General features: G+C 38.0%; 1 protein-coding gene across 5 annotated transcripts in view; it reads right to left on the bottom strand.

The window, feature by feature from the left end:
- SULT1B1 (sulfotransferase family 1B member 1) overlaps positions 1 to 22,566 on the bottom strand; it is a 43,318-nt gene extending 20,752 nt beyond the window's left edge. Inside the window, exons 1-4 of one of the 5 annotated variants that reach the window (XM_010806164.4) lie at positions 22,494 to 22,566; positions 22,269 to 22,394; positions 5,014 to 5,185; positions 4,609 to 4,737 (exon numbers count right to left, since the gene is read on the bottom strand). In XM_010806164.4, coding sequence (XP_010804466.1) covers positions 4,609 to 4,737; positions 5,014 to 5,161 — 277 coding nt within the window. In that variant the 5' untranslated portion in view covers positions 5,162 to 5,185; positions 22,269 to 22,394; positions 22,494 to 22,566. The other 4 variants (XM_059887518.1, XM_005208039.4, XM_015471658.3 and 1 more) reach the window with 4 other exon arrangements.
- Positions 22,567 to 23,109: the final 543 nt, after the last annotated feature.

Below are 23,109 nucleotides of genomic sequence, written 5' to 3' on the forward strand. Positions count from 1 at the left end.
TTACTTACAGGACCTGGAAATTATATAGCACACCTGGTGCCACACAACAAGGTCATTGGTGGAGAAAGAGTGAGTGGGCCCGGAGTTCTGCTTTTATTTTATTCTGGAGTGGGAGGCTTAGGGTTTTAAGTGCTCACTCTTTAATGGTGAATTTAAAACATAAAAGCATTCAGCTGTGAAGCCCTCTGGACCTGGGCTTTCGTTTGCTGAAAGATTTTTGATTACCATTTCAATTTCCTTGCTTGTGATGGGTCTGTTAAGATTTTCTATTTCTTCCTGGTCCAGTTTTGGAAAGTTGTACTTTTCTAAGAATTTGTCCATTTCTTCCACGTTGTCCATTTTATTGGCATATAATTGTTGATAGTAGTCTCTTATGATCCTTTGTATTTCTGTGTTGTCTGTTGTGATCTCTCCATTTTCATTTCTAATTTTATTGATTTGTTTTTTCTCCCTTTGTTTCTTGATGAGTCTGGCTAATGGTTTGTCGATTTTATTTATCCTTTCAAAGAACCGGCTTTTGGCTTTGTTGATTTTTGCTATGGTCTCTTTTGTTTCTTTTGCATTTATTTCTGCCCTAATTTTTAAGATTTCTTTCCTTCTACTAACCCTGGGGTTCTTCATTTCTTCCTTTTCTAGTTGCTTTAGGTGCAGGGTTAGGTTATTTATTTGAGTTTTTTCTTGTTTCTTTAGGTATGCCTGTATTGCTATGAACTTTCCCCTTAGGACTACCAAAAATTTAGAGAAGAGCTAACACCTATCCTGCTCAAACTCTTCCAGAAAATTGCAGAGGAAGGTAAACTTCCAAACTCATTCTATGAGGTCACCATCACCCTAATACCAAAACCTGACAAAGATCCCACAAAAAAAGAAAACTACAGGCCAATATCACTGATGAACATAGATGCAAAAATTCTTAACAAAATTCTAGCAATCAGAATCCAACAACACATTAAAAAGATCATACACCATGACCAAATGGGCTTTATCCCAGGGATGCAAGGATTCTTCAATATCCGCAAATCAATCAATGTTATACACCACATTAACAAATTGAAAAACAAAAACCATATGATTATCTCAATAGATGCAGAGAAAGCCTTTGACAAAATTCAACATCCATTTATGATAAGAACTCTCCAGAAAGCAGGAATAGAAGGAACATACCTCAACATAATAAAAGCTATCTATGACAAACCCACAGCAAACATTATCCTCAATGGTGAAAAATTGAAAGCATTTCCTCTAAAGTCAGGAACAAGACAAGGGTGCCCACTTTCACCGTTACTATTCAACATAGTTTTGGAAGTTTTGTCCACAGCAATCAGAGCAGAAAAAGAAATAAAAGGAATCCAAATTGGAAAAGAAGAAGTAAAACTCTCACTGTTTGCAGATGACATGATCCTTTACATAGAAAACCCTAAAGACTCCACCAGAAAATTACTAGAACTAATCAATGAATATAGTAAAGTTGCAGGATATAAAATCAACACACAGAAATCCTTTGCATTCCTATACACTAATAATGAGAAAACTGAAAGAGAAATTAAGGAAACAATTCCATTCACCATTGCAATGGAAAGAATAAAATACTTAGGAATATATCTACCTAAAGAAACTAAAGACCTGTATATAGAAAACTATAAAACACTGGTGAAAGAGATCAAAGAGGACACTAATAGATGGAGAAATATACCATGTTCATGGATTGGAAGAATCAATATAGTGAAAATGAGTATACTACCCAAAGCAATTTATAGATTCAATGCAATCCCTATCAAGCTACCAATGGTATTCTTCACAGAGCTAGAATAAATGATTTCACAATTTGTATGGAAATACAAAAAACCTCGAATAGCCAAAGCGATCTTGAGAAAGAAGAATGGAACTGGAGGAATCAACCTGCCTGACTTCGGGCTCTATTACAAAGCCACAGTTATCAAGACAGTATGGTACTGGCACAAAGACAGAAATATTGATAAATGGAACAAAATAGAAAGCCCAGAGATAAATCCACACACATATGGACACCTTATCTTTGACAAAGGAGGCAAGAATATACAATGGATTAAAGACAACTTCTTTAACAAGTGGTGCTGGGAAATCTGGTCAACCACTTGTAAAAGAATGAAACTAGAACACTTTCTAACACCATACACAAAAATAAACTCAAAATGGATTAAAGATCTAAACGTAAGACCAGAAACTATAAAACTCCTAGAGGAGAACATAGGCAAAACATTCTCTGACATACATCACAGCAGGATCCTCTATGACCCACCTCCCAGAATATTGGAAATAAAAGCAAAAATAAACAAATGGGACCTAATTAACCTTAAAAGCTTCTGCACAACAAAGGAAACTATTAGCAAGGTGAAAAGACAGCCTTCAGAATGGGAGAAAATAATAGCAAATGAAGCAACTGACAAACAACTAATCTCAAAAATATACAAGCAACTCCTACAGCTCAACTCCAGAAAAATAAATGACCCAATCAAAAAATGGGCCAAAGAACTAAATAGACATTTCTCCAAAGAAGACATACAGATGGCTAACAAACACATGAAAAGATGCTCAACATCACTCATTATCAGAGAAATGCAAATCTAAACCACTATGAGGTACCATTTCACACCAGTCAGAATGGCTGCAATCCAAAAGTCTACAAATAATAAATGCTGGAGAGGGTGTGGAGAAAAGGGAACCCTCTTACACTGTTGGTGGGAATGCAAACTAGTGCAGCCACTATGGAGAACAGTGTGGAGAGTCCTTAAAAAACTGGAAATAGAACTGCCTTATGATCCAGCAATCCCACTGCTGAGCATACACACTGAGGAAACCAGAAGGGAAAGAGACACGTGTACCCCAATGTTCATCGCAGCACTGTTTATAATAGCCAGGACATGGAAGCAACCTAGATGTCCATCAGCAGATGAATGGGTAAGAAAGCTGTGGTACATATACACAATGGACTATTACTCAGCCATTAAAAAGAATACATTTGAATCAGTTCTAATGAGGTGGATGAAACTGGAGTCTATTATACAGAGTGAAGTAAGCCAGAAGGAAAAACATAAATACACTATACTAACGCATATATATGGAATTTAGAAAGATGGTAACAATAACCCGGTGTACGAGACAGCAAAAGAGACACTGATGTATAGAACAGTCTTATGGACTCTGTGGGAGAGGGAGAGGGTGGGAAGATTTGGGAGAATGACATTGAAACATGTAAAATATCATGTAAGAAACAAGATGCCAGTCCAGGTTTGATGCACAATACTGGATGCTTGGGGCTAGTGCACTGGGACGACCCAGAGGGATGGTATGGGGAGGGAGGAGGGAGGAGGGTTCAGGATGGGGAACACATGTATACCTGTGGTGGATTCATTTTGATATTTGGCAAAACTAATACAATTATGTAAAGTTTAAAAATAAAATTAAATTAAATTAAAAAAATAAATAAAACATAAAAGCAGAAATTTAAACCACAGGAAGAAAAAAAAACAAGATTTATTAGCAATCACCTTTTTAAAATAATTGCCTCTTTGAATTTGATGCTTCATTGGCAATCAAAGCATATGTCAGGCACTTGGATTATGAAAAAGAAAAATACAAAACCAAACTATTAGGTTTTACACTACAATTGGCCACCAAGAAATTCAGTGATTAAGAAAAAAGAACTTAAGCTGCTTTAGGCAATGCCAGCCTAAATAGGAGAAATTATAAACAGCCTTATAGGGCTGCCAATAAAATATGGAAATGGAGTTGCTCAGTCGTGTCCAACTCTTTGCAACCCCATGGACCAGTCTCTTCTGTCCGTGGGATTTTCCAGGCAAGAATACTGGAGTGGGCTGCCATTTCCTTCTCCAGGTGATCTTCCCAACCAAGGGATAGAACCCAGGTCTCCTGCATTGCAGACAGGGGCTTAACCATCTCAGCCAACAGTGTTTAAACAATAAAATATAAAATATAGGATACTCATATACTGCCAAATTTATTAATAATGAATTTTTTATTTTAAAAGGCATTGGTACTTATTTAGTTGAAGCTTCCTCAGTGGTTCAGCACTAAAAGAATCCACGTGCAATGCAGGAGATGCAAGAAATGTGGGTTTGACCCCTGGGTCAGGGAGAACCCCCGGAGGAGGTCATGGTAACCCACTCCAATATTCTTTCCTGGAGAATCCCCTGGACAGAGGAGCTAGTGGGCTACAGTCCATGGGGTCACAAAGAGTCGGACATGCCTGAAGAGACTGAGCATACACACACGTTTATTTAATTACAATAATATTCTAAATTGAAAAATTAGTCGAATAAATTTTATACAACAGAACTCAGTAAAAGGTAAGAAACTTTTTTATCAGTGAGATTTCTAGTCATTTTCCATAACAGAATTCTTTTATCTTTGGTTATTATACCTGGATGTGCATGCGATGGACTAAACTACAGTTTCTCTGTATGCCTTGGTTACCGTTCTACTTGCATGCTTCTATTTCATGTTACCAAATACACTCCATTCTTCTTGAATGGAAATCACAGATACAGTAATTAATGTGATACTAATATGTTGCTATAAAATTATAATTCCTGGGTCATTTAAAATTACCTGAAGTCCTTAGTCCAGGAAGAGCCAGTTCCAACATTGGAACTTTAGCAGTTATAACATCTCGCTTACATTTTTCAACATCCCCATCATGTAGAACCATGTCCACAATTTCACTGATCCAAGTGGTACCTGTGGCAAAAGAACATTTTCTTAACCTTCACCCGAATGTGGGGGAAGGTCCCTGTTGGAAGCCTGCCATCTTAATATACTCTCTTAGAAAATTAATTCTGTAGAATTTCCCCTTCTATGCCCCAAATGTCTATTTTCATATAATCAAAGTAGGGGGATAGACTGACTGTTAGGAATACTAATTTTATTTAGTATATTAACAATTTTGTACAGAAGCTAATTTTCAGGAAACAAAAGTTGAAGTTAGACCTGCATTTGTCAGGTCACAGAACTCACCTGATTTGGGGTAAGTGACTATCATGATGTCATCTGGTCTGCTTTGGAACTGTTCAATCTTTTCCCAGTTGTTTGCGAAAGCGTAAGTGATGGGACAGCCATGGATTAGCTTCAGATTTTTTCTCAGGACATCTTTTGGAGAAGTCATCTTTGTTCCAGATTATACAAATACCTAATGCACAATCAAATCACGGAGAAAAGAGAGAATGAAACTAGAAAGCTGAATAACTAAAGTTATTAAGACACGGCAATTTGACAGAGTAAAACTGGCCTTTAACACAGAGAGAACAAGAAGTCTAAATACAAAGGGCATTTTTATGGGTGTTCAGCAGTAGATTGCAAGAGCAGCAGCTGGCTTAGTGACAAGCAGATCAAAGGTCTTTAGTGGAATGGAAGCCTGGGAAAGAAATAGGAGTAAACACTTAAAAATCCCATTTTCCAGAAATACGCTAAAAAAATCTGGACCTATCATTCTTCATCATACTTCTGTTGAATCTCATTTTTAAAATTTATTTATTTTTAATTGTAGGATAATTGCTTTACAATATTGTGTTGGTTTCTGCCACATATCAGTATGAATCAGCCATAGGTAAACTTAAGTCCTTTCCCTCTTGGACCTCTCTCCCAACTCCCGCCCCACCCCACCCTTCTAGTTGTCATAGAGCCCCAGTCTGAGTTCCCTGAGTCATACAGGAAAGTCTCATTGGCTATCTATTTCACATATGGTAATGTATATGTTTCTATGCTACTCTTTCCATTCTTCCCACTCTCTCCTTCCCTTCCCTCCCCCCAGTGTTCATAAATCTGTTCTCTATGTCTGCATCTCCATTGCAGCCCTGAAAATTAGTTCATCAGTATCATCTTTCTAGATTCCATATATGCATTCATTAATATGCAGTATTTGTTTTTCTCTTTCTAACTTACTTCATGCTGTATAATAGGCTCTAGGTCCATCCACATCTTTAGCACTGACTCAAATGTGTTCCTCTTTGTGGCTGAGTAATATTCCATTGTATATATGTACCACAGCTTTTTTTTTCTATTAATCCATCAGTGGATATGTAGAGTACTTCCAGGTCCTAGTTACTGTAAATAATGCTGCAATGAACACTGGGGTATACGTTTTTTTCAATTAAAGTTTTCTCAGGATACATGCCCAGTGGTTGGATTGTTGGATCATATGTTAGTTTTAGTCCTAGTTTTTTAAGGAATCTCCATACTGTTCTTTCATAGTGGTTGTATTAATTTACATTCCCACAAATAGTTCAAGAAGGTTCTCTTTTCTCCACAACCTCACTAGCATTTACTGTTTGCAGATTTTTTTTGATGATGTCCATTCTGACCAGTGTGAGGTGATGTTTCACTGTAGTTTTGATTTGCATTTATGAAGCAAGGTCCAATGCTATAAAGAGCAGTATTGCATAGGAACCTGGAATGTCAGGTCCACGAATCAAGGCAAATTGGAAGTGGTCAAACAGGAGATGGCAAGAGTGAACAACAACATTGTAAAAATCAGCGAACTAAAATGGACTGGAATGGATGAATTTAACTCAGATGACCATTATATCTACTATTGCGGGCAGGAATGCCTTAGAAGAAATGGAGTAGCCATCATGGTCAACAAAAGAGTCTGAAATACAGTACTTGGATGCAATCTCAAAAATGACAGAATGATCTCTGTTTGTTTACAAGGCAAACCATTCAATATCACAGTAATCTAAGTCTATGCCCCAACCAAAAAGGCTGAAGAAGCTGCAGTTGAACAGTTCTATGAAGACCTACAAGACCTTTTAGAGCTAACACCCAAAAAAAGTGTCCTTTTCATTATAGAGGATTGGAATGCAAAAGTAGGAAGTCAAGAAACACCTGGAGTAACAGGCAAATTTGGCCTTAGAATACAGAATGAAGCAGGGCAAAGGCTACATAGAGTTTTGCCAAGAGAACACACTGGTCACAGCAAACACCCTCTTCCAACAACACAAGAGAAGATTCTACACATGGACATCAGCAGATGGTCAACATCGAAAACATCTTTGCAGCCAAAGATGGAGAAGCTCTATACCGTTAGCAAAAACAAGCCCAGGAGCTGACTGTGGCTCAGATCATGAACTCCTTATTGCCAAATTCAGACTTAAATTGAAGAAAGTAGGGAAAACCACTAGATCATTCAGGTATGACCTAAATCAAATCCCTTATGATTATACAGTGGAAGTGAGAAATAGATTTAAGGGACTAGATCTGATAGATAGAATGCCGATGAACTATGGTTGGAGGTTCATGACATTGCACAGGAGACAGGGATCAAGACCATCCCCATGGAAAAGAAATACAAAAAAGCAAAATAGCTGTCTGGGGAGGCCTTACAAATAGCTGTGAAAAGAAAAGAAGCAAAAAGCAAAGGAGAAAAGGAAAGATATAAGCATCTGAATGCAGAGTTCCAAAGAATAGCAAGAAGAGATAAGAAAGCCTTCCTCAGCAATCAATGCAACGAAATAGAGGAAAACAACAGAATGGGAAAGACTAGAGATCTCTTCAAGAAAATTAGAGATACCAAGGGAACATTTCATGCAAAGATGGGCTCGATAAAGGACAGAAATGGTATGGACCTAACAGAAGCAGAAGATATTAAGAAGAGGTGGCAGGAATACACAGAAGAACTATACAAAAATGATCTTCATGACCAAGATAATCATGATGGTGTGACCACTGACCTAGATCCAGACATCCTGAAATGTGAAGTCAAGTGGGCCTTAGAAAGCATCACTATGAACAAAGCTAGTGGAGGTGGTGGAATTCCAGTGGAGCTATTTCAAATCCTGAAAGATGATAATGTGAAAGTGCTGCACTCAATATGCCAGCAAATTTGGAAAACTCAGCAGTGGCCACAGGACTGGAAAAGGTCAGTTTTCATTCCAGTCCCAAAGAAAGGCAATGCCAAAGAATGCTCAAACTACCACACAATTGCACTCATCTCACACACTAGTAAAGTAATGCTCAAAATTCTCCAAGCCAGGCTTCTGCAATACATGAACCGTGAACTTCCAGATGTTCAAGCTGGTTCTAGAAAAGGCAGAGGAACCAGAGATCAAATTGCCAACATCCGCTGGATCATGGAAAAAGCAAGAGAGTTCCAGAAAGCATCTATTTCTGCTTTATTGACTATGCCAAAGCCTTAGACTATGTGGATCACAATTAACTGTGGAAAATTCTGAAAGAGATGGGAATACCAGACCACCTGACCTATATATTGAGAAACCTATATGCAGGTCAGGAAGCAACAGTTAGAACTGGATATGGAACAACAGACTGGTTCCAAATAGGAAAAGGAGTACATCAAGGCTGTATGTTGTCACCCTGCTTATTTAACTTATAGGCAGAGTACATCATGAGAAACTCTGGGCTGGAAGAAGCCCAAGCTGGAATCAAGATTGCTGGGAGAAATATCAATAACCTCAGATATGCTGATGACACCACCGTTATGGCAGAAAGTGAAAAGGAACTAAAAAGCCTCTTGATGAAAGTGAAAGAGGAGAGTGAGAAAGTTGGCTTAAAGCTCAACATTCAGAAAATGAAGATCATGGCATCTGGTCCCATCACTACATGGGAAATAGATGGGGAAACAGTGGAAAAAGTGTCAGACTTTATTTTTTTGGGCTCCAAAATCACTGCAGCTGATGACTGCAGCCATGAAATTAAAAGACGCTTACTCCTTGGAAGGAAAGTTATGACCAACCTGGATAGCATATTCAAAAGCAGAGACATTACTTTGCCAACAAAGTCCATCTAGTCAAGGCTATGGTTTTACCTGTGGTCATGTATGGATGAGAGTTGAACTGTGATGAAAGCTGAGCACTGAAGAATCGATGCTTTTGATCTTTGGTGTTGGAGAAGACTCTTGCGAGTCCCTTGGACTGCAAGGAGTTCCAACCAGTCCATTCTGAAGGAGATCAGCCATGGGGTTTCTTTGGAAGTAATGATGCTAAAGCTGAAACTCTAGTACTTTGGCCACCTCATGCGAAGAGTTGACTCATTAGAAAAGACTCTGATGCTGGGAGGGATTGGGGGCAGGAGAAGAAGGGGACCACAGAGGATGAGATGGCTGGATGTCACCACCGACTCGATGGACGTGAGTCTGAGTGAACTCCGGGAGTTGGTGATGGACAGGGAGGCCTGGCCTGCTGTGATTCATGGGATCACAAAGAATCGGAAGCGACTGAGTGACTGAACTGAACTGAATAAGTGATGTTGAGCTTATTTTCACGCGTTATTAGCCATCTATATGTCTTCTTTGGAGGAATGTCTGTTCAGGTCTTTTGCTCACTTTTTTATTGGGTTTGTTTGTTTGTTTTGTTTTTTTTTTCTGGTATTGATTTCATGAGCTGCTTTTATATTTTGGAAATTATTCCCTTTTCAGTTGTTTCATTTGCTATTATTTTCTCCCATTTTCCCAAGGTATTATTTTTTCCTTGTTTATAGTTTCCTTTGCCATGAAATCTTTTCAGCTTAATTGTCTTTCTTGTTTATTTTTGTTTTTATTTCCATTACTCTGGGAGGTGGGTCATAGAGGATATTACTGCGATTTATGTTATAGAATGTCTGCCTATGTTTTCTCTAAGAGTTTATAGTTTCTGGTCTTATATTTATGACTTCAATCCATTTTGAGTTTATCTTTGTGTATGATCTTAAAAAGTGTTCTAATTTCATTCTTTCAAGAGTAGCTGTCCAATTTTTCAGGATACTTATTAAAGAGACCATCTTTTCCCCATTGCATATTTTTGCCTCCATTTCTTCCAGGTGTCCATTTTATTGGCATATAGTTGCTCGAAATAGTCTCTTATGATCCTTCTTATTTCTATGTTGTCTGTTGTATCTTAGTCTTTTACATTTCTAATTATGTTGATTTGATTCTTCTTTTTTTCTTGATGATTCTGGTTGATGGTCTGTAAACTTTGCTTATATTCTCAAAGTATCAGATCTTAGTTTTACTAATCTTTACTATTGTTTCCTTCATTTATTTCTGCTCCGATCTTTATCATTTCTTTCCTTCTGCTAATTTTGGGGTTTTCTATTCTTCTTTTTCAAGTTATTTCAGGTGTAAAGTTAGGTTGTCTATTCAATGGTTTTCTTGTTTCTTGAGGCAGGATTGTATTGCTATCAACTCCCTCTTAGAACTGCCTTTGGTGCATCCCATAGGTCTTGGGTCTTCATATTTTCATTGTCATTTGTTTCTGGGAATACTTTTATTTCCCTCTTTAATTTCTTCAGTAGCCTGTTCATTATTTATAAATGTATTGTTTAATCTCCATGTTTTTGTGGGGTTTTTTTACAGTTTTTCCCCTATAATTGATATCTAGTCTCATAGTGTTATGATCAGAAAAATGCTTCATATAATTTCAATTATCTTAAATTTACTGAAGCTTTATGTGTGACCCATGTTGGGGTCTGTCTTGGAGAATGTTCCATGTGAACTTGAGAAGAAAGTGTATTCTGCATTTGGAGGTAATGTCCTGAAGATACCAATTAGCTCCATCTGGCCTAATGTGTCATTTTAGACTTGTGTTTCCTTATTAATTTTATGGCTTGATAATCTGTCCATTGGTGTAAGTAGGGTGTTAAAGTCCCTTACTATTATTGTGTTGCTGTCAATTTCCTCTTTTATGTCTATTAGTATTTGCCTTATGTATTGAGGTTCTCCTATGTTGGCATAAATAGTTACAATTGTTATGCCTTCTTCTTGGATTAATCCCTTGATCATAATGAGCGTCCTTCATCTCTTACAATATTCTTTATTTTAAGGTTTATTTTGTCTGATATGAGAATTGCTACTCCAGCTTTCTTTTGATTTCTTTTTGAATGGAATACCTTTTTCCATCCTCTCACTTTCAGTCTGTATGTGTCTCTAGGTGTGAAGTGGATCTATTGTAAACAGTATCTATATGGGTCTTGCTTTTGTATGCATTCAGCCAGTCTTTTTCTTTCGGTTGAAGCATTTTATCCATTTACATTAAAAATAGGTATTGATACATATGTTCCTACTGGCATTGTCTTAATTGTTGTGAGTTTGATTTTGTAGGTGTTTTCCTACTCTTGTGTTTCCTATCTATAGAAGTCCCTTTAACATTTGTTGTAAAGCTGGCTTGGTGTTGCTAAATTTTCTTAACTTTTACTGTCTGTAAGTTTTTGATTTCTCCATCAATTTTGAATGAGATCCTTGCTGGGTAAAGTAATCTTGGTTGTAGATTTTTTTCTTTTCAGTATTTTGAATATATCCTGCCTTTCTGTTCTGGCTTGCAGAGATTCTACTGAAAGATCAGCTGTTAATTGTATGGGGTTTCCCTTGTATGTTACTTATTGCTTTTCCTTTGCTACAGTTAATATTCTTTCTCTGAATTTAATCTTTATTAGTTTGATTATTATGTGTTTCAGTGTATTTCTCCTTGGGTTTATCCTGTATGGGGCTCTCTGCACTTCTTGGACTTGGTCTATTTCCTTTCCCATGATGTGAAAGTTTTCAATTATCTCTTGAAAAATTGTCTCAGACCCTTTCTTTTTATCTTCTTCTTCTAGGACCTCTATAATTCAAATGTTGATGTGTTTAATATTTTCCCAGAGATCTCTGAGACATCCTCAATTTTTTTCATTCTTATCTCTTTATTCTGCTCTTCAGCTATTATTTCCACCATTCTACCTTCCAGCTTACTTATCCATTCTTTTGTCTCAGTTTTTCTGATATTGATTCCTTCTAGAGTATTTTTAATTTCAGTAGCTGTGTTGTTCATCTCTGTTTGTTTTTCCTTTATTTCTTCTAGGTCCTTGCTAAATGTGTTAATCAAGTCTTTCATTTTCTCCATTCTACTTTTGAGGTTGTGTATCATCTTGTTATAATTACTCTGAATTCTTTTTCAGAATTTTTCTAACTTACTGTGCTTGAGGTCATTTTTTCATAGGCTTTAGGATCATATTCCTTCTTCCATTTGGTTTCTGCCCTCAGTAGGTAAGTTTGGTCCAGTGGTTTGTGTAAGCTTTGTACTGGGAATGAATTGTGCCTGTGTTCTGGTGGGAGGTGGTGAGGTTTTGGTTTTTTTCCCCTCTAATGGGGAGGGCTGTGTGAGGTGGTATATTTTGGAGTGTCTTTGGGAATCCTCTGTACTGATGACTGGGTTTATAATTTTGTCTTGCTGATTTGGGCAAGGTGTCCTTCACTGGGTGTTGTGGGCAACGGGGTGATGCCAGGTCTTGTATATAGTTGGAGGCCTTCATGACAGTTCTCACTAACTAATACTCCCTGGGATTAGAAGTTCTCTGGCAGTCTAGGGTCCTGGACTCAACACTTTCAGTCCAAAGGCTCAGGCTCGATTTCTGGCCAGGGATCTGAGATTACACAATTTGTAAGTTATGCCATTAAAGATGATTAAAATAGACAAGAACAAAAGAAAAAATAAAACAAGAAACAAAAAATGACCCTTAGACAATGGTAAGTACAAAATCAGACTAATAATTTTTAAACAGTAGAATATACACCCATGCACACACAAACACACAAACAAAACCAAAACAGTCCAAAGAAAGTATAAGAGAGTGACCCAGTGAGCAAAGGAAACCAAAAATGATATAGACCAATTAAAATCAAAGCTAAGTAAAACACAAACTGAAAAACAAAACCAAAGCAGAATGCCAACTAGGAAATAAAGCAAAGAAAACAAACAAAAACTAACAAACATGATGAATAAAAGAAAGAAAAAGAAAAAAATAGAAAAGCAAAGTTAAATCCAAGTATATAAAAAAGGGGGGTGGCACTTCTCAGGTATTGCTAGGGGTAAAACACCTGCCTGCTAATGCAACAGACATAATGAGATGGGGGTTTGATCCCTGGGTTGAGAAGATCCTCTGGAGGAGGGCATGGCAACCCACTCCAGTATTCTTGCCTGGAGAACCCCATGGACAGAGGAGCCTGGTGGGCTACAGTCCATAGTGTCACTAAGAGTCAGACATGACTGAAGCTTCTTAGCACACACACAAACATATTATATATATATATATGAAAAATATCAAAAAATAAATTTTAGAAAAAATTTTTAAAAGAAAAAAAAATTCCACAGAACTGCAAAAGGCCAACATAGAGGTAGAAATATATAAAGGAAATGAAAAATTGGATTTAAAAAAAGTTCTCAAAAGCTTAAATAGAGTAATATCAATAATAAAATCAACCACAGGAACAGGGAAGAAAAATCCAGAGCCAATTACAGAACAAATTAAAATATAAGAATAATAATAGACATTTTTCTTGGATAGTCCACCTCTGCCTCCTTAAAATGTCTTCCAAGAACGGGTTGGTTGGTCTCTGGACCTGCTATGGGGACAGCTCAGACTAACTTGACCCTACTCCTGCATGTTCCTGGCTCTAATGCTGCATGTTCTTGCCTCCACTGTCCACAGGTACCAGAGCTACTGCATTTTCTTTTGTGGGAACTCTCATTGCCCTTTTATATATTCCATAGACAGAGTCTGCCTAGTTGATCATGTGGATTTAAACTGCAGCTTGTACAGTTATTGGGAAGGTTTTCAATCCTATTCCTTAGCCACACTGCCCCTGGGGTTCAATTGTGGTTTTATTTCCACCTCTGTATGTGGGTCGTCCACAGGAATTTGCTCCTGAGGCTGCCCTGGAGGTTTTAGGTCTGCTTCAGTGAGGACCAGATGTGGAGGTGTTGCAGCTGCTTGGATCATGGGGACCTTGGCAATGCCGTGTACACAGGGGAGCCAGCAGCCATTGGTGCAGGAAATATGGTGCTATTAGTTTTTTTTCTAGCCTCTGGCACCTGGTTTCAAAGGATCTCTATATCTGATCTTTCTCTGTTGCTCAGGGCATCAGGCACTTAAAGAGATACCCTCTCTTGGGTCTATTGGTCAGCTGCTGGCTCTTGCATGTAGGGAAAGAGAGGCTACAGTGATGGCTCCACCCTCTGTGTGTGACTCAGCAGTTTTGCCTTACCTCCATGGCTGGTCAGCTTTCCTTCCAAGGTATTTCCCCCTCCACCTCCTCCCTCATATCCCCTCTCACTGTCTCCCTGCAGTGAACAGCAGATTTCACCCTGGGATTGCTCTCCAATCCCTACAGTCCAGCTCCAAGTCACTTCACATTCCAGGGGACTCGAATCCTGTCCAGGTAGGTAGGGCTGCGGCAAAGATTGTGTGGTTCTCATTCCTTTCAGACTGTCACAGATGAGCTGCTGCACTCTCCAACAGCCTCAAATGCTTCTCCTGTGTCCCAAACAATTGCCCTGATGTGGGTATCTGATCCCTGCTTCAGGTCCCCCACCCCCCGGGTACATGTCTAGTCCTGATAACTCTCCTTTTTTTCCCCTCCTTCCTTCATCCTACTGTGATTTGTGTGCAACTATATATTCCTTTCCAGTGGTCAAAGGCTCCTGCCCACTCTCAACTGGTGTTCTGCAAGATCTTCGTCTTAAGGTGTATTGCTGATGCATCCATGGAGAGAGAAGTACACCACACCCACCTTCTCCTCCACCATCTTGTTTCTCCTTATTTTTTCTTACAAGAAATGTGTTGTCTTTCTCACCTTGGTTCTTCTGTGTATAATGCATTTGTTTTTTTTGTCTGCTTCTAAGATATTCTATAATATCACTGGTTTTGAGCAATTAAATTATGATGGGCCTTCATGTGGTTATTTTCATGGGTTTGTATGTGTGCCTGTGCTTCCTGTTTATTGAACTTCTGTGAATTTGGGGTTTGCATTCAATATTTCTTCAAATACCTTTTTTGAGGGTCTCTTTCTCTTCCTTCTGATACTAAAAGATACATGAATTTGTTTACAGCTCATTGAAGCTCCTTTAATCTTAAAAAAAAATTTTTTTTCTCTTTGTGTTTCAGTTCAGATAATGTCTATGGCTATATTTCTTTATATTTACTAACTTTTTCTTTTGCAATGTGCAATCTGATTTTAATCCCTTCCAATGTTTTTTTTTTTTTTTTTTTTTTTTCCCCTCAGACATTATAGTTTTCATCTCTAGAAGATCATTTGGGAAATGATTATACTCTTCCTGTCTCAACTTTTCAGTTCAGTTCAGTTCAGTTCAGTCATGTCCAACTCTTTGTGACCCCATGAATCACAGCATGCCAGGCCTCCCTGTCCATCACCAACTCCCAGAATTTACCCAAATTCATGCCCATTGAGTCAATGATGCCATCCAACCATCTCATCCTCTGTCATCCCCTTCTACTCCCACCTTCAATCTTTCCCAGCATCAGGGTCTTTTCAAATGAGTCAGCTCTTCTCATCAGGTGGCCAAAGTATTGGAGTTTCAGCTTCAGCATCAGTCCTTCTAATCAACACCCAGGACTTATTTCCTTTAGGATAGACTGGTTGGATCTCCTTGCAGTCCAAGGGACTCTGAAGAATCTTCTCCAACACCACAGTTCAAAAGCATCAATTCTTCAGTGCTCAGTTTTCTTTATGGTTCAACTCTCACATCTATACATGACCACTGGAAAAACCATAGTCTTGACTAGATGGACCTTTTTTGGCCAAGTAATATCTCTGCTTTTTAATATGCTGCCTAAGTTGGTCATAACTTTTCTTCCAAGGAGTAAGTGTCTTTTAATTTCAGGGCTGCAATCACCATCTGCAGTGATTTTGAAGCCCAAAAGAATAAAGTCTGTCACTGTTTCCACTTTTTCTCCATCTATTTGCTATGAAGTGATGGGACCAGATGCCATGATCTTAGTTTTCTGAATGTTGAGCTTTAAGTCAACTTTTTAACTCTCCACTTTCACTTTCATCAAGAGGCTTTTTAGTTCCTCTTCACTTTCTGCCATAAGGGTGGTGTCATCTGCATATCTGAGGTTATTGATATTTCTCCCGGCAATCTTGATTCCAGCTTGTGCTTCCTCCAGCCCAGCGTTCCTCATGAAGTGCTCTGCATATAAGTTAAATAAGCAAGGTGACAATATACAGCCTTGATGTACTCCTTTTCCTATTTGGAACCAGTCTGTTTTTCCATGTCCAGTTCTAACTGTTGCTTCCTGACCTACATACAGGTTTCTCAAGAGGCAGATCAGGTGGTCTAGTATTCCCACATCTTTCAGAATTTTCCACAGTTTATTGTGATCCACACAGTCAAAGGTTTTGGCATAGTCAATAAAGCAGAAAACTTTTAGAGCATATTGAATATTGTTATAATGATTGTTTTAATACATTTGTTTGCTAACTCTAACATCTGTGTTAGTTCTAGATTATTTTCAATTACCTAATTTTTCCTTTCACTATGATTGCCTTCTGCTAATTTGTTTGCCTGATACTTTCTATTGGATTTCTGATGTTGTACCTGGGTTTTCCTCCCTGAGTTGTAGCCCAGTAATTCTCTCAAAGCAGTAAATAGGGGAAATAATAGGGCCCAAGTTGTTTTCTATCCACATTCCTGTTGGTTGTTTCACACAAAGGGGAACATTTAATTTATGATACTCTATTTTTCCTAGAAGCTATGATGATTAATTTTATGTGTCCACTGGACTGGGCCACCAGATGCCCAGACATTTGGTCAAACATTATTCTGAGTGTTTCTGTAAGGATGTTTTGGGATGAGATTAATGTTTAAATGGGCAATACTAAGTAAAGCAGATTGTCCTCCCTAGTGTGGAATGACCTCGTTCTGTGAATTTAAGGCCTGATTAGAACAATAAATCTGAGTAAGAATGAATGCATCCTACCTGATAGCCTTTGAGGTGTAATACATTTTTTTTCCTGCCTTCCGGTTGGAACTAAAACATCAACTTTTCCTGAGTCTGAAGCCTGGCAGCTTTCGAATTAAACTATACCATTAACTCTCATTGTTCTTAGATTTCAGACTCAATTGGAATTAAATCACCAGCTATTCTGGGTCTCCAGCTTGCAAATCATCTTGCACATCTTGGGATGTGTCCACCTCTAAAATCATCTAAGCCAATTACATACGATAAATCTCTTTATGTATGTATTTATATACAATAAAAATTGTCTTGCATATTTTGAGTGGTAACTATTCTTATCATAACAATCCTGAATAATACTAATCCTGAATTAGAATCTTATTGATCTGCTAACCTATTCAAAACATTTTGAGAGTATATTAGTCAGGATTCTCCAGAGAAATAGAATCAAGTTATCCCAAGCTGGAGACCCAGGACAGTCAATGGTGTAGTTCCCTTCTGAAGGCCTGCAGGCTTGAGACCCAATGAGAACTCATGTTTAAGTGTGAAGATAGGAAAACATGATATCCCAGCTCAAAAACAGTCAGGCAAGAGGAATTCCACCTGACTCCCAGAGCGTCTGCCTTTTTATGTGATTCAGACCTTCAACTGACTGGATAAGGCTTGTCCACACTAAGGAGGGTACTTTGTTTTGTTCCTATAATAATTCAAATGTTAATCTCATCCAGGAAATACACTAACAGGCACACTGATAATAATTTTTGACCAAATATATGGGTTTCCTGTGTGTCAATCATTTTGACACACAAAATTAACCATCACATAGAGCTCATCATTATTTACTTTTTCCACTTCATCTTCACTGAACTTTGGATATGAAACTGTAGCCTGGCTCTTGCTAATGTGTTTCTGATTTTACAACCCTTCTCTCTGCCTTCAAGGAACATAAGCCTCTCAGAAATAGAAGGAAAGGTAGAATGTAGAAATTTTAAGATCCATTATAATCTACTATTCCATTTATTTCTGCTGCTAATGCTAAGTCGTTTCAGTCATGTCCGACTCTGTGCGACCCCGTAAACGGCAGCCCATCAGGCTCCCTCGTCCCTGGGATTCTCCAGGTAAGAATACTGGAGTGGGTTGCCATTTCCTCCTCCAATGCATGAAAGTGAAAAGTGAAAGTGAAGTCACTCAGTCGTGTCCGACTCTTAGCGACCCCATGGACTGCAGCTTACCAGGCTCCTGCATCCATGGGATTTTCCAGGCAAGAGTACTGGAGTGCGGTGCCATTGCCTTCTCCTATTTATTTCTGAGAACTTGTCAATCAATAATAATGATAGATAATGTATACAACAAGATGAATAGAGTTTGAATTAACAACATAAATTATGTATCTCAGATAAACTTGTATTGCCTCTAGCAAATAATTATAACTAGACATCAAAGACTGCTGATTGCTGATTGGCAAATTGATACAAATATTTTATCAGGAAAATATTTTGAAAGTAATTTGGTGATTTGAAAATTGTTGAAACTTGTTAAGCTAACAATCTGTGTAATGGGAACCACACAAAAAAACCACTAACATAAAAGCTAGCTGCTATTTAAACTCACATGCTTTTCTATAGAAAAAGAAATGCTTTAGATTAGGGAAAATATATTGCGTAACAGCCTTGTGTTTTAGAGATAACTTCTCCACACCCTGCTAGACCCCATTCTCCAGGCTCTTAAAAAAAGTCTAGAAGAGGGGCTTCCCTGATGGTCCAGTGGTTAAGAATATACAGGTGACACAGGTTCGATCCCTCGTCTGAAATATCCCACATGCAGTGGAGCAACTAAGTCCGTGTGCCACAACTACTGAGCCCAAGTGCAGCAGCTATGGAAGCTCCAACTTTCTAGAGCCCGTGCTCCACAAGGGAAGCCACTGCAATGAGAAGCCCGCACACCGCAATGAAAAGCAGCTCCCACTCTCTGCCACTAGAGAAAGCCTGCACACAGCAACCAACAACCAGTGCAGCCAAAATAATAAATAATGTTTAAAAAAGTCTAGGAGAGAAAAATCTGCATGTATTTTTCATTTTAAACTATAAGATACGCATTATATATCATATTTTATGTCTGACAATTGGTGGATATGCCCACAATAATGCATTTTTTTAGTTTTCCCAATAAAAGTTATTATTATATAATGCATTTGTCTAAAAATATATGGCATCTTATGCTAGAAATATAGGAAAAATAATTTGAATTTTACATCTTCATTACTGCTCACAGAGTAAAAGATTTGGGGACCTGAGGAGACTAGAAAAGAGTATCTAAATGAAAAAGCAGTCTCAGCACAGGACACAAATAGGTTTAGAGCCAGCAAGACACTAAAACAAGGATGCAGGTGAGAGCTATGTGGTCTGGGCATTTTAGAAAATTAAATATTCCATATTAAATTGCTGTCTTCATGATGCTTCTTAATTATCCTATCTGTTTGCATCTGTAATCCCTTGTTAGGTCCAGAAAAAATTCTGGAACATGTCAGCAGCTTCAAGAATGGAACAAATAATGTGGTTGGTCAAAAATTCAACAGAGCAAGAAGTGAAAGGAAGAGGAACTGAGTAGGTAAACGCCGTACCGAGAATAAAATAGGTGTTAAATGAATTGAATAAATGAATGAATGAATGATACGACATGTATTTCCCATACAGAATCTTCTAAGATCTTAGGGATAGTGTTACTTTGGAGTTTGGATATAAGGAATGAGTGAGAGCAGAAATAAACATAGTATATTCAGATATTAGATTTGAGCTTCACATAGTAAATGAAATAGTTTTCCTTGAAACATTTTATTCTATTAATTACTTAGCAAATTAAAATTTCCAGATTATGTAAAGGTAAATATCAATTCCAGGCCTCATTTGAACACTGGCATATTCTGAATCAGTTGAGAAAAATAAATGAGGCTCTCTTTTCTTTTTTTATTTTTGGCTCTGGAATTTAGCATTTAGTAGAAATGTAACTCCACTTACCAACTCTTATTAAACACACAAATTGTCATCGGAAAAACAAGTAGGTATTGAGGACACAGATTTATTTTCCATATGGTCTGCAACAAATCACACAGACAAATTTGTTTCTCACATAATATGTGCTTAACATTATGTTATACATTTATAACATCATTCCTGGTTCCATTTCATGTCTTAAACTTTTTAGTTTCTTTACTTACTCATTTTAATTTAACTTGTACTGTTGCAAGGAGATACAACCAGTCCATCCTAAAGGAGATCAGTCCTGGGTGTTCATTGGAAGGACTGATGTTGAAGCTCAAACTCCAATACTTTGGCCACTTCATGCGAAGAGCTGACTCATTTGAAAAGACCCTGATGCTGGGAAAGATTGAGGACAGGAGGAGAAGGGGACAACAGAGGATGAGATGGTTGGATGGCATCACCGACTTGATGGACATGGGTTTGGGTGAACTCCAGGAGTTGGTGATGGACAGAGAGGTCTGGCGTGCTGTGGTTCATGGGGTCACAAAGAGTCGGACATGTCTGAGTGACTGAACTGACCTGAACTGATTGTCTTATATTTACATAATTGATTCATAATTGCTATTTAAATATGGTACATATGCAAGCCCCATGCACTATTGTCATCACTTGATAGCTTGTAATACAAATGCAGAATCTGAGGCTCCAATCCAGAACCAGAACTTATATTTTAATAAAATCCCCAAGTAGCTTACATTTAGAAGAAAATTGGGGAAGCATGGTTTTAAACTACTATTAAGGTACTCTCTAACAATATAGATTGCTTATAAATGATTTATAAAAATGAATTGTTTTCCAGAAAATAAATTATATTGAATGTGCTTCATATATATTATCTCCCTGATGATAAATCTTACTTTCATTTTACAGACTGAGATTAGGAAACAGTTGCAGGAAGTCTGCTCAGACTCATAGCAAGTGAGGTGTGTCTCAGAAATAGAGTTCAGTTTTCCCAGCTTTGCTCACTTGGTCATACTGCCTGGGTAGGCCGGACTAGAGTCAAAGGTGTTCCTGATTTATCTCATTTGGTTAAGGGTGTTCACAGTTTGTAGGGGATTTTTTTTGTTTGTTTATTTGACAAAGCAAACTTCCCTCTGACAAAAACTTCAACTCCTCATGTTGCAAAAATGTTGTCAGAGAAGGAGGGCTATGAGTAACAAAAGGATAATGACTACATACTAGTCACATCTGGGAAGTGGGTGTAACCAATTCAAGAACCTTGGAGTAACAGTCTGGGATTAGCATTGCCTCATCATGACCAGTGGATGATGATGAGTTTAGAACTATATGAGAAGATATATTCAGGGGAGAGAGCCCAAAGATATAGGATTGTGCATAGTCTCTTAGTCGTGTCTGATTCTTTGCGATCCCGCAGATCGTAGCCCACCAGACTCCTCTGTCCATGGGATTCTCCAGGCAAGAATTCTGGAATGAGTTGCCAAGCCTTCCTCCAGGGGATCTTCCCAACCCAGGGATTGAACATAGGTCTCCCACATTGCAGGTGGATTCTTTACTATCTGAACCAGCAGGAAGACAAAGAATTCTGGGGTGAGTAGCCTATCCTTTCTCCAGGGGATCTTCCCAACCCAGGAATTGAACTAGAGTCTCCTGTATTGCAGGCAGATCCTTTACCAGCTGAGCTACCACTAACATTATTGAGTAAGATACTTTGGCAGATGGTTGATGAGGGATATTTACTTTAAAAAATCAGTTCCTAGAAGTCTCTTAAATCTTAAAATGACAAAAAATTACAAAAACTTTTAATGTGTTATATAGTACAGTCTACACAATACTACAAATCTACCCAGTTGAGTGATAAGTTAAAAATTAAAACGTCTAAAATTGACTTAAGAAACATTAATAGAAAATCCCATGAACCGAGGAGCCTGGCAGGCTACAGTCTATAGAGTCACAAAGAGTTGGATACGACTGGCACACACAAACACACAATAGAATAAAAGAGGAAAATGGAAACCATTGTCCCTCTTAGGAGAAACAAACTGAATCATATGACACTGAGATTCGTTTAGTGGGAAAAGAATATTTGCTCCATTTGTTTCACTCTAACAAACTGCAGCTCTACTTAGTCTACATCGAACTCCAGCTAATGAAATATATGAATTAAATAACATGTTCGGTATTCTGGAAAGTACCCTAAAGGGTGTGTATGTGCACGTGTGTATATGGGGTGAAGTACAGATGAGAGCAGAAAAATGAGAGCTTGGAGTGGATTCCATTTTCCCTTATGAGCCTACAGTTTGATGAGAAGACCCACAATCCTGGCATGCTTAAGCAGAGTCCCACTGAACCTAGAAAAATGAAAGGGATCACTGAAAGACTAAGAGTCTGTACAATATAAACAACACCGCGTTTCCTGAGGGAAAACTGCAATTAGGCAAAAACGTTCTAACAATAAACATATGTTCAAAACGGAAATTATTCAAGGAGCTCATTGTGCCATGGATGCATGATAAAAACTCAGAGAAAAGAGATTTAAAAAGAAAACTTTACCTCAGGATTTAATCCCTCTTTTCAGTTTTCCTTTTCAGTTGGTGGCGCAGCTGCCAAAAGGAATGCTGGGTCCTGGTGGGAGTCCTGAAGGGAGGGAAAGACCAGCTCGGGGAGGTTCATTCCAGTCTTTGGAATTAAAAAAAAAAAAAAGTTTAAAGATATGGTCTGAATGCTGTAGTCATTGACTTCATGGGCAGTTAAGATATACAAATTTGAACTACATACACAGAGGCAGGGCCGCTGCTTCAACAGCTGGAAAAGGCAGGAAGTCCTGAAAGGAAATGAATCAGGGTGGCAGCCAAGAGTAAGCAAAGTCAGAAATTACCTAGATTTAAAGGTTTACATGGCTTCAAAGAGAGAAAAACAAAGGGAAAGAAGCTGAAGTTTCAGTGGGTGGAATCCTGTTGTTTCTCTACAATTTTTAAAGAATGTCTTGTAATAATTTTGATCATGATAAAAAGTCATTGTGTGTATATTTTCATCTGAAAGAAACATGAGTTTCCAACATTACAGAAAAAACAAAGCTACACAAACATACACTAAAAATACATTTTGGCAGAAGAAATAGAGTGGAGCTGATGGTTTCAGAATACACTTGTTTTCTGTCACTCTAATCATTTCCACAACCTCTTTTTTTTTTTTTGGTAAGTCACATATACACAAAGGAGTTTAGTGGCAGAAAAATGTGCTAATGATGCTGATGCTGGAGAGGCAAGGGTCTACCACATCCTTTTCATGCAGAAAAGAGGGCAGCATTTTTAGAGATCTAGATTCTTTTTGTGATATGTCCAAATATTAAAATTTTAAATATTGGCAACTAACTATTAATACATACATGAAA

This window comes from Bos taurus, chromosome 6 (genome assembly GCF_002263795.3).
Source record: "Bos taurus isolate L1 Dominette 01449 registration number 42190680 breed Hereford chromosome 6, ARS-UCD2.0, whole genome shotgun sequence".
NCBI classification, from domain to species: Eukaryota; Metazoa; Chordata; class Mammalia; order Artiodactyla; family Bovidae; genus Bos; species Bos taurus.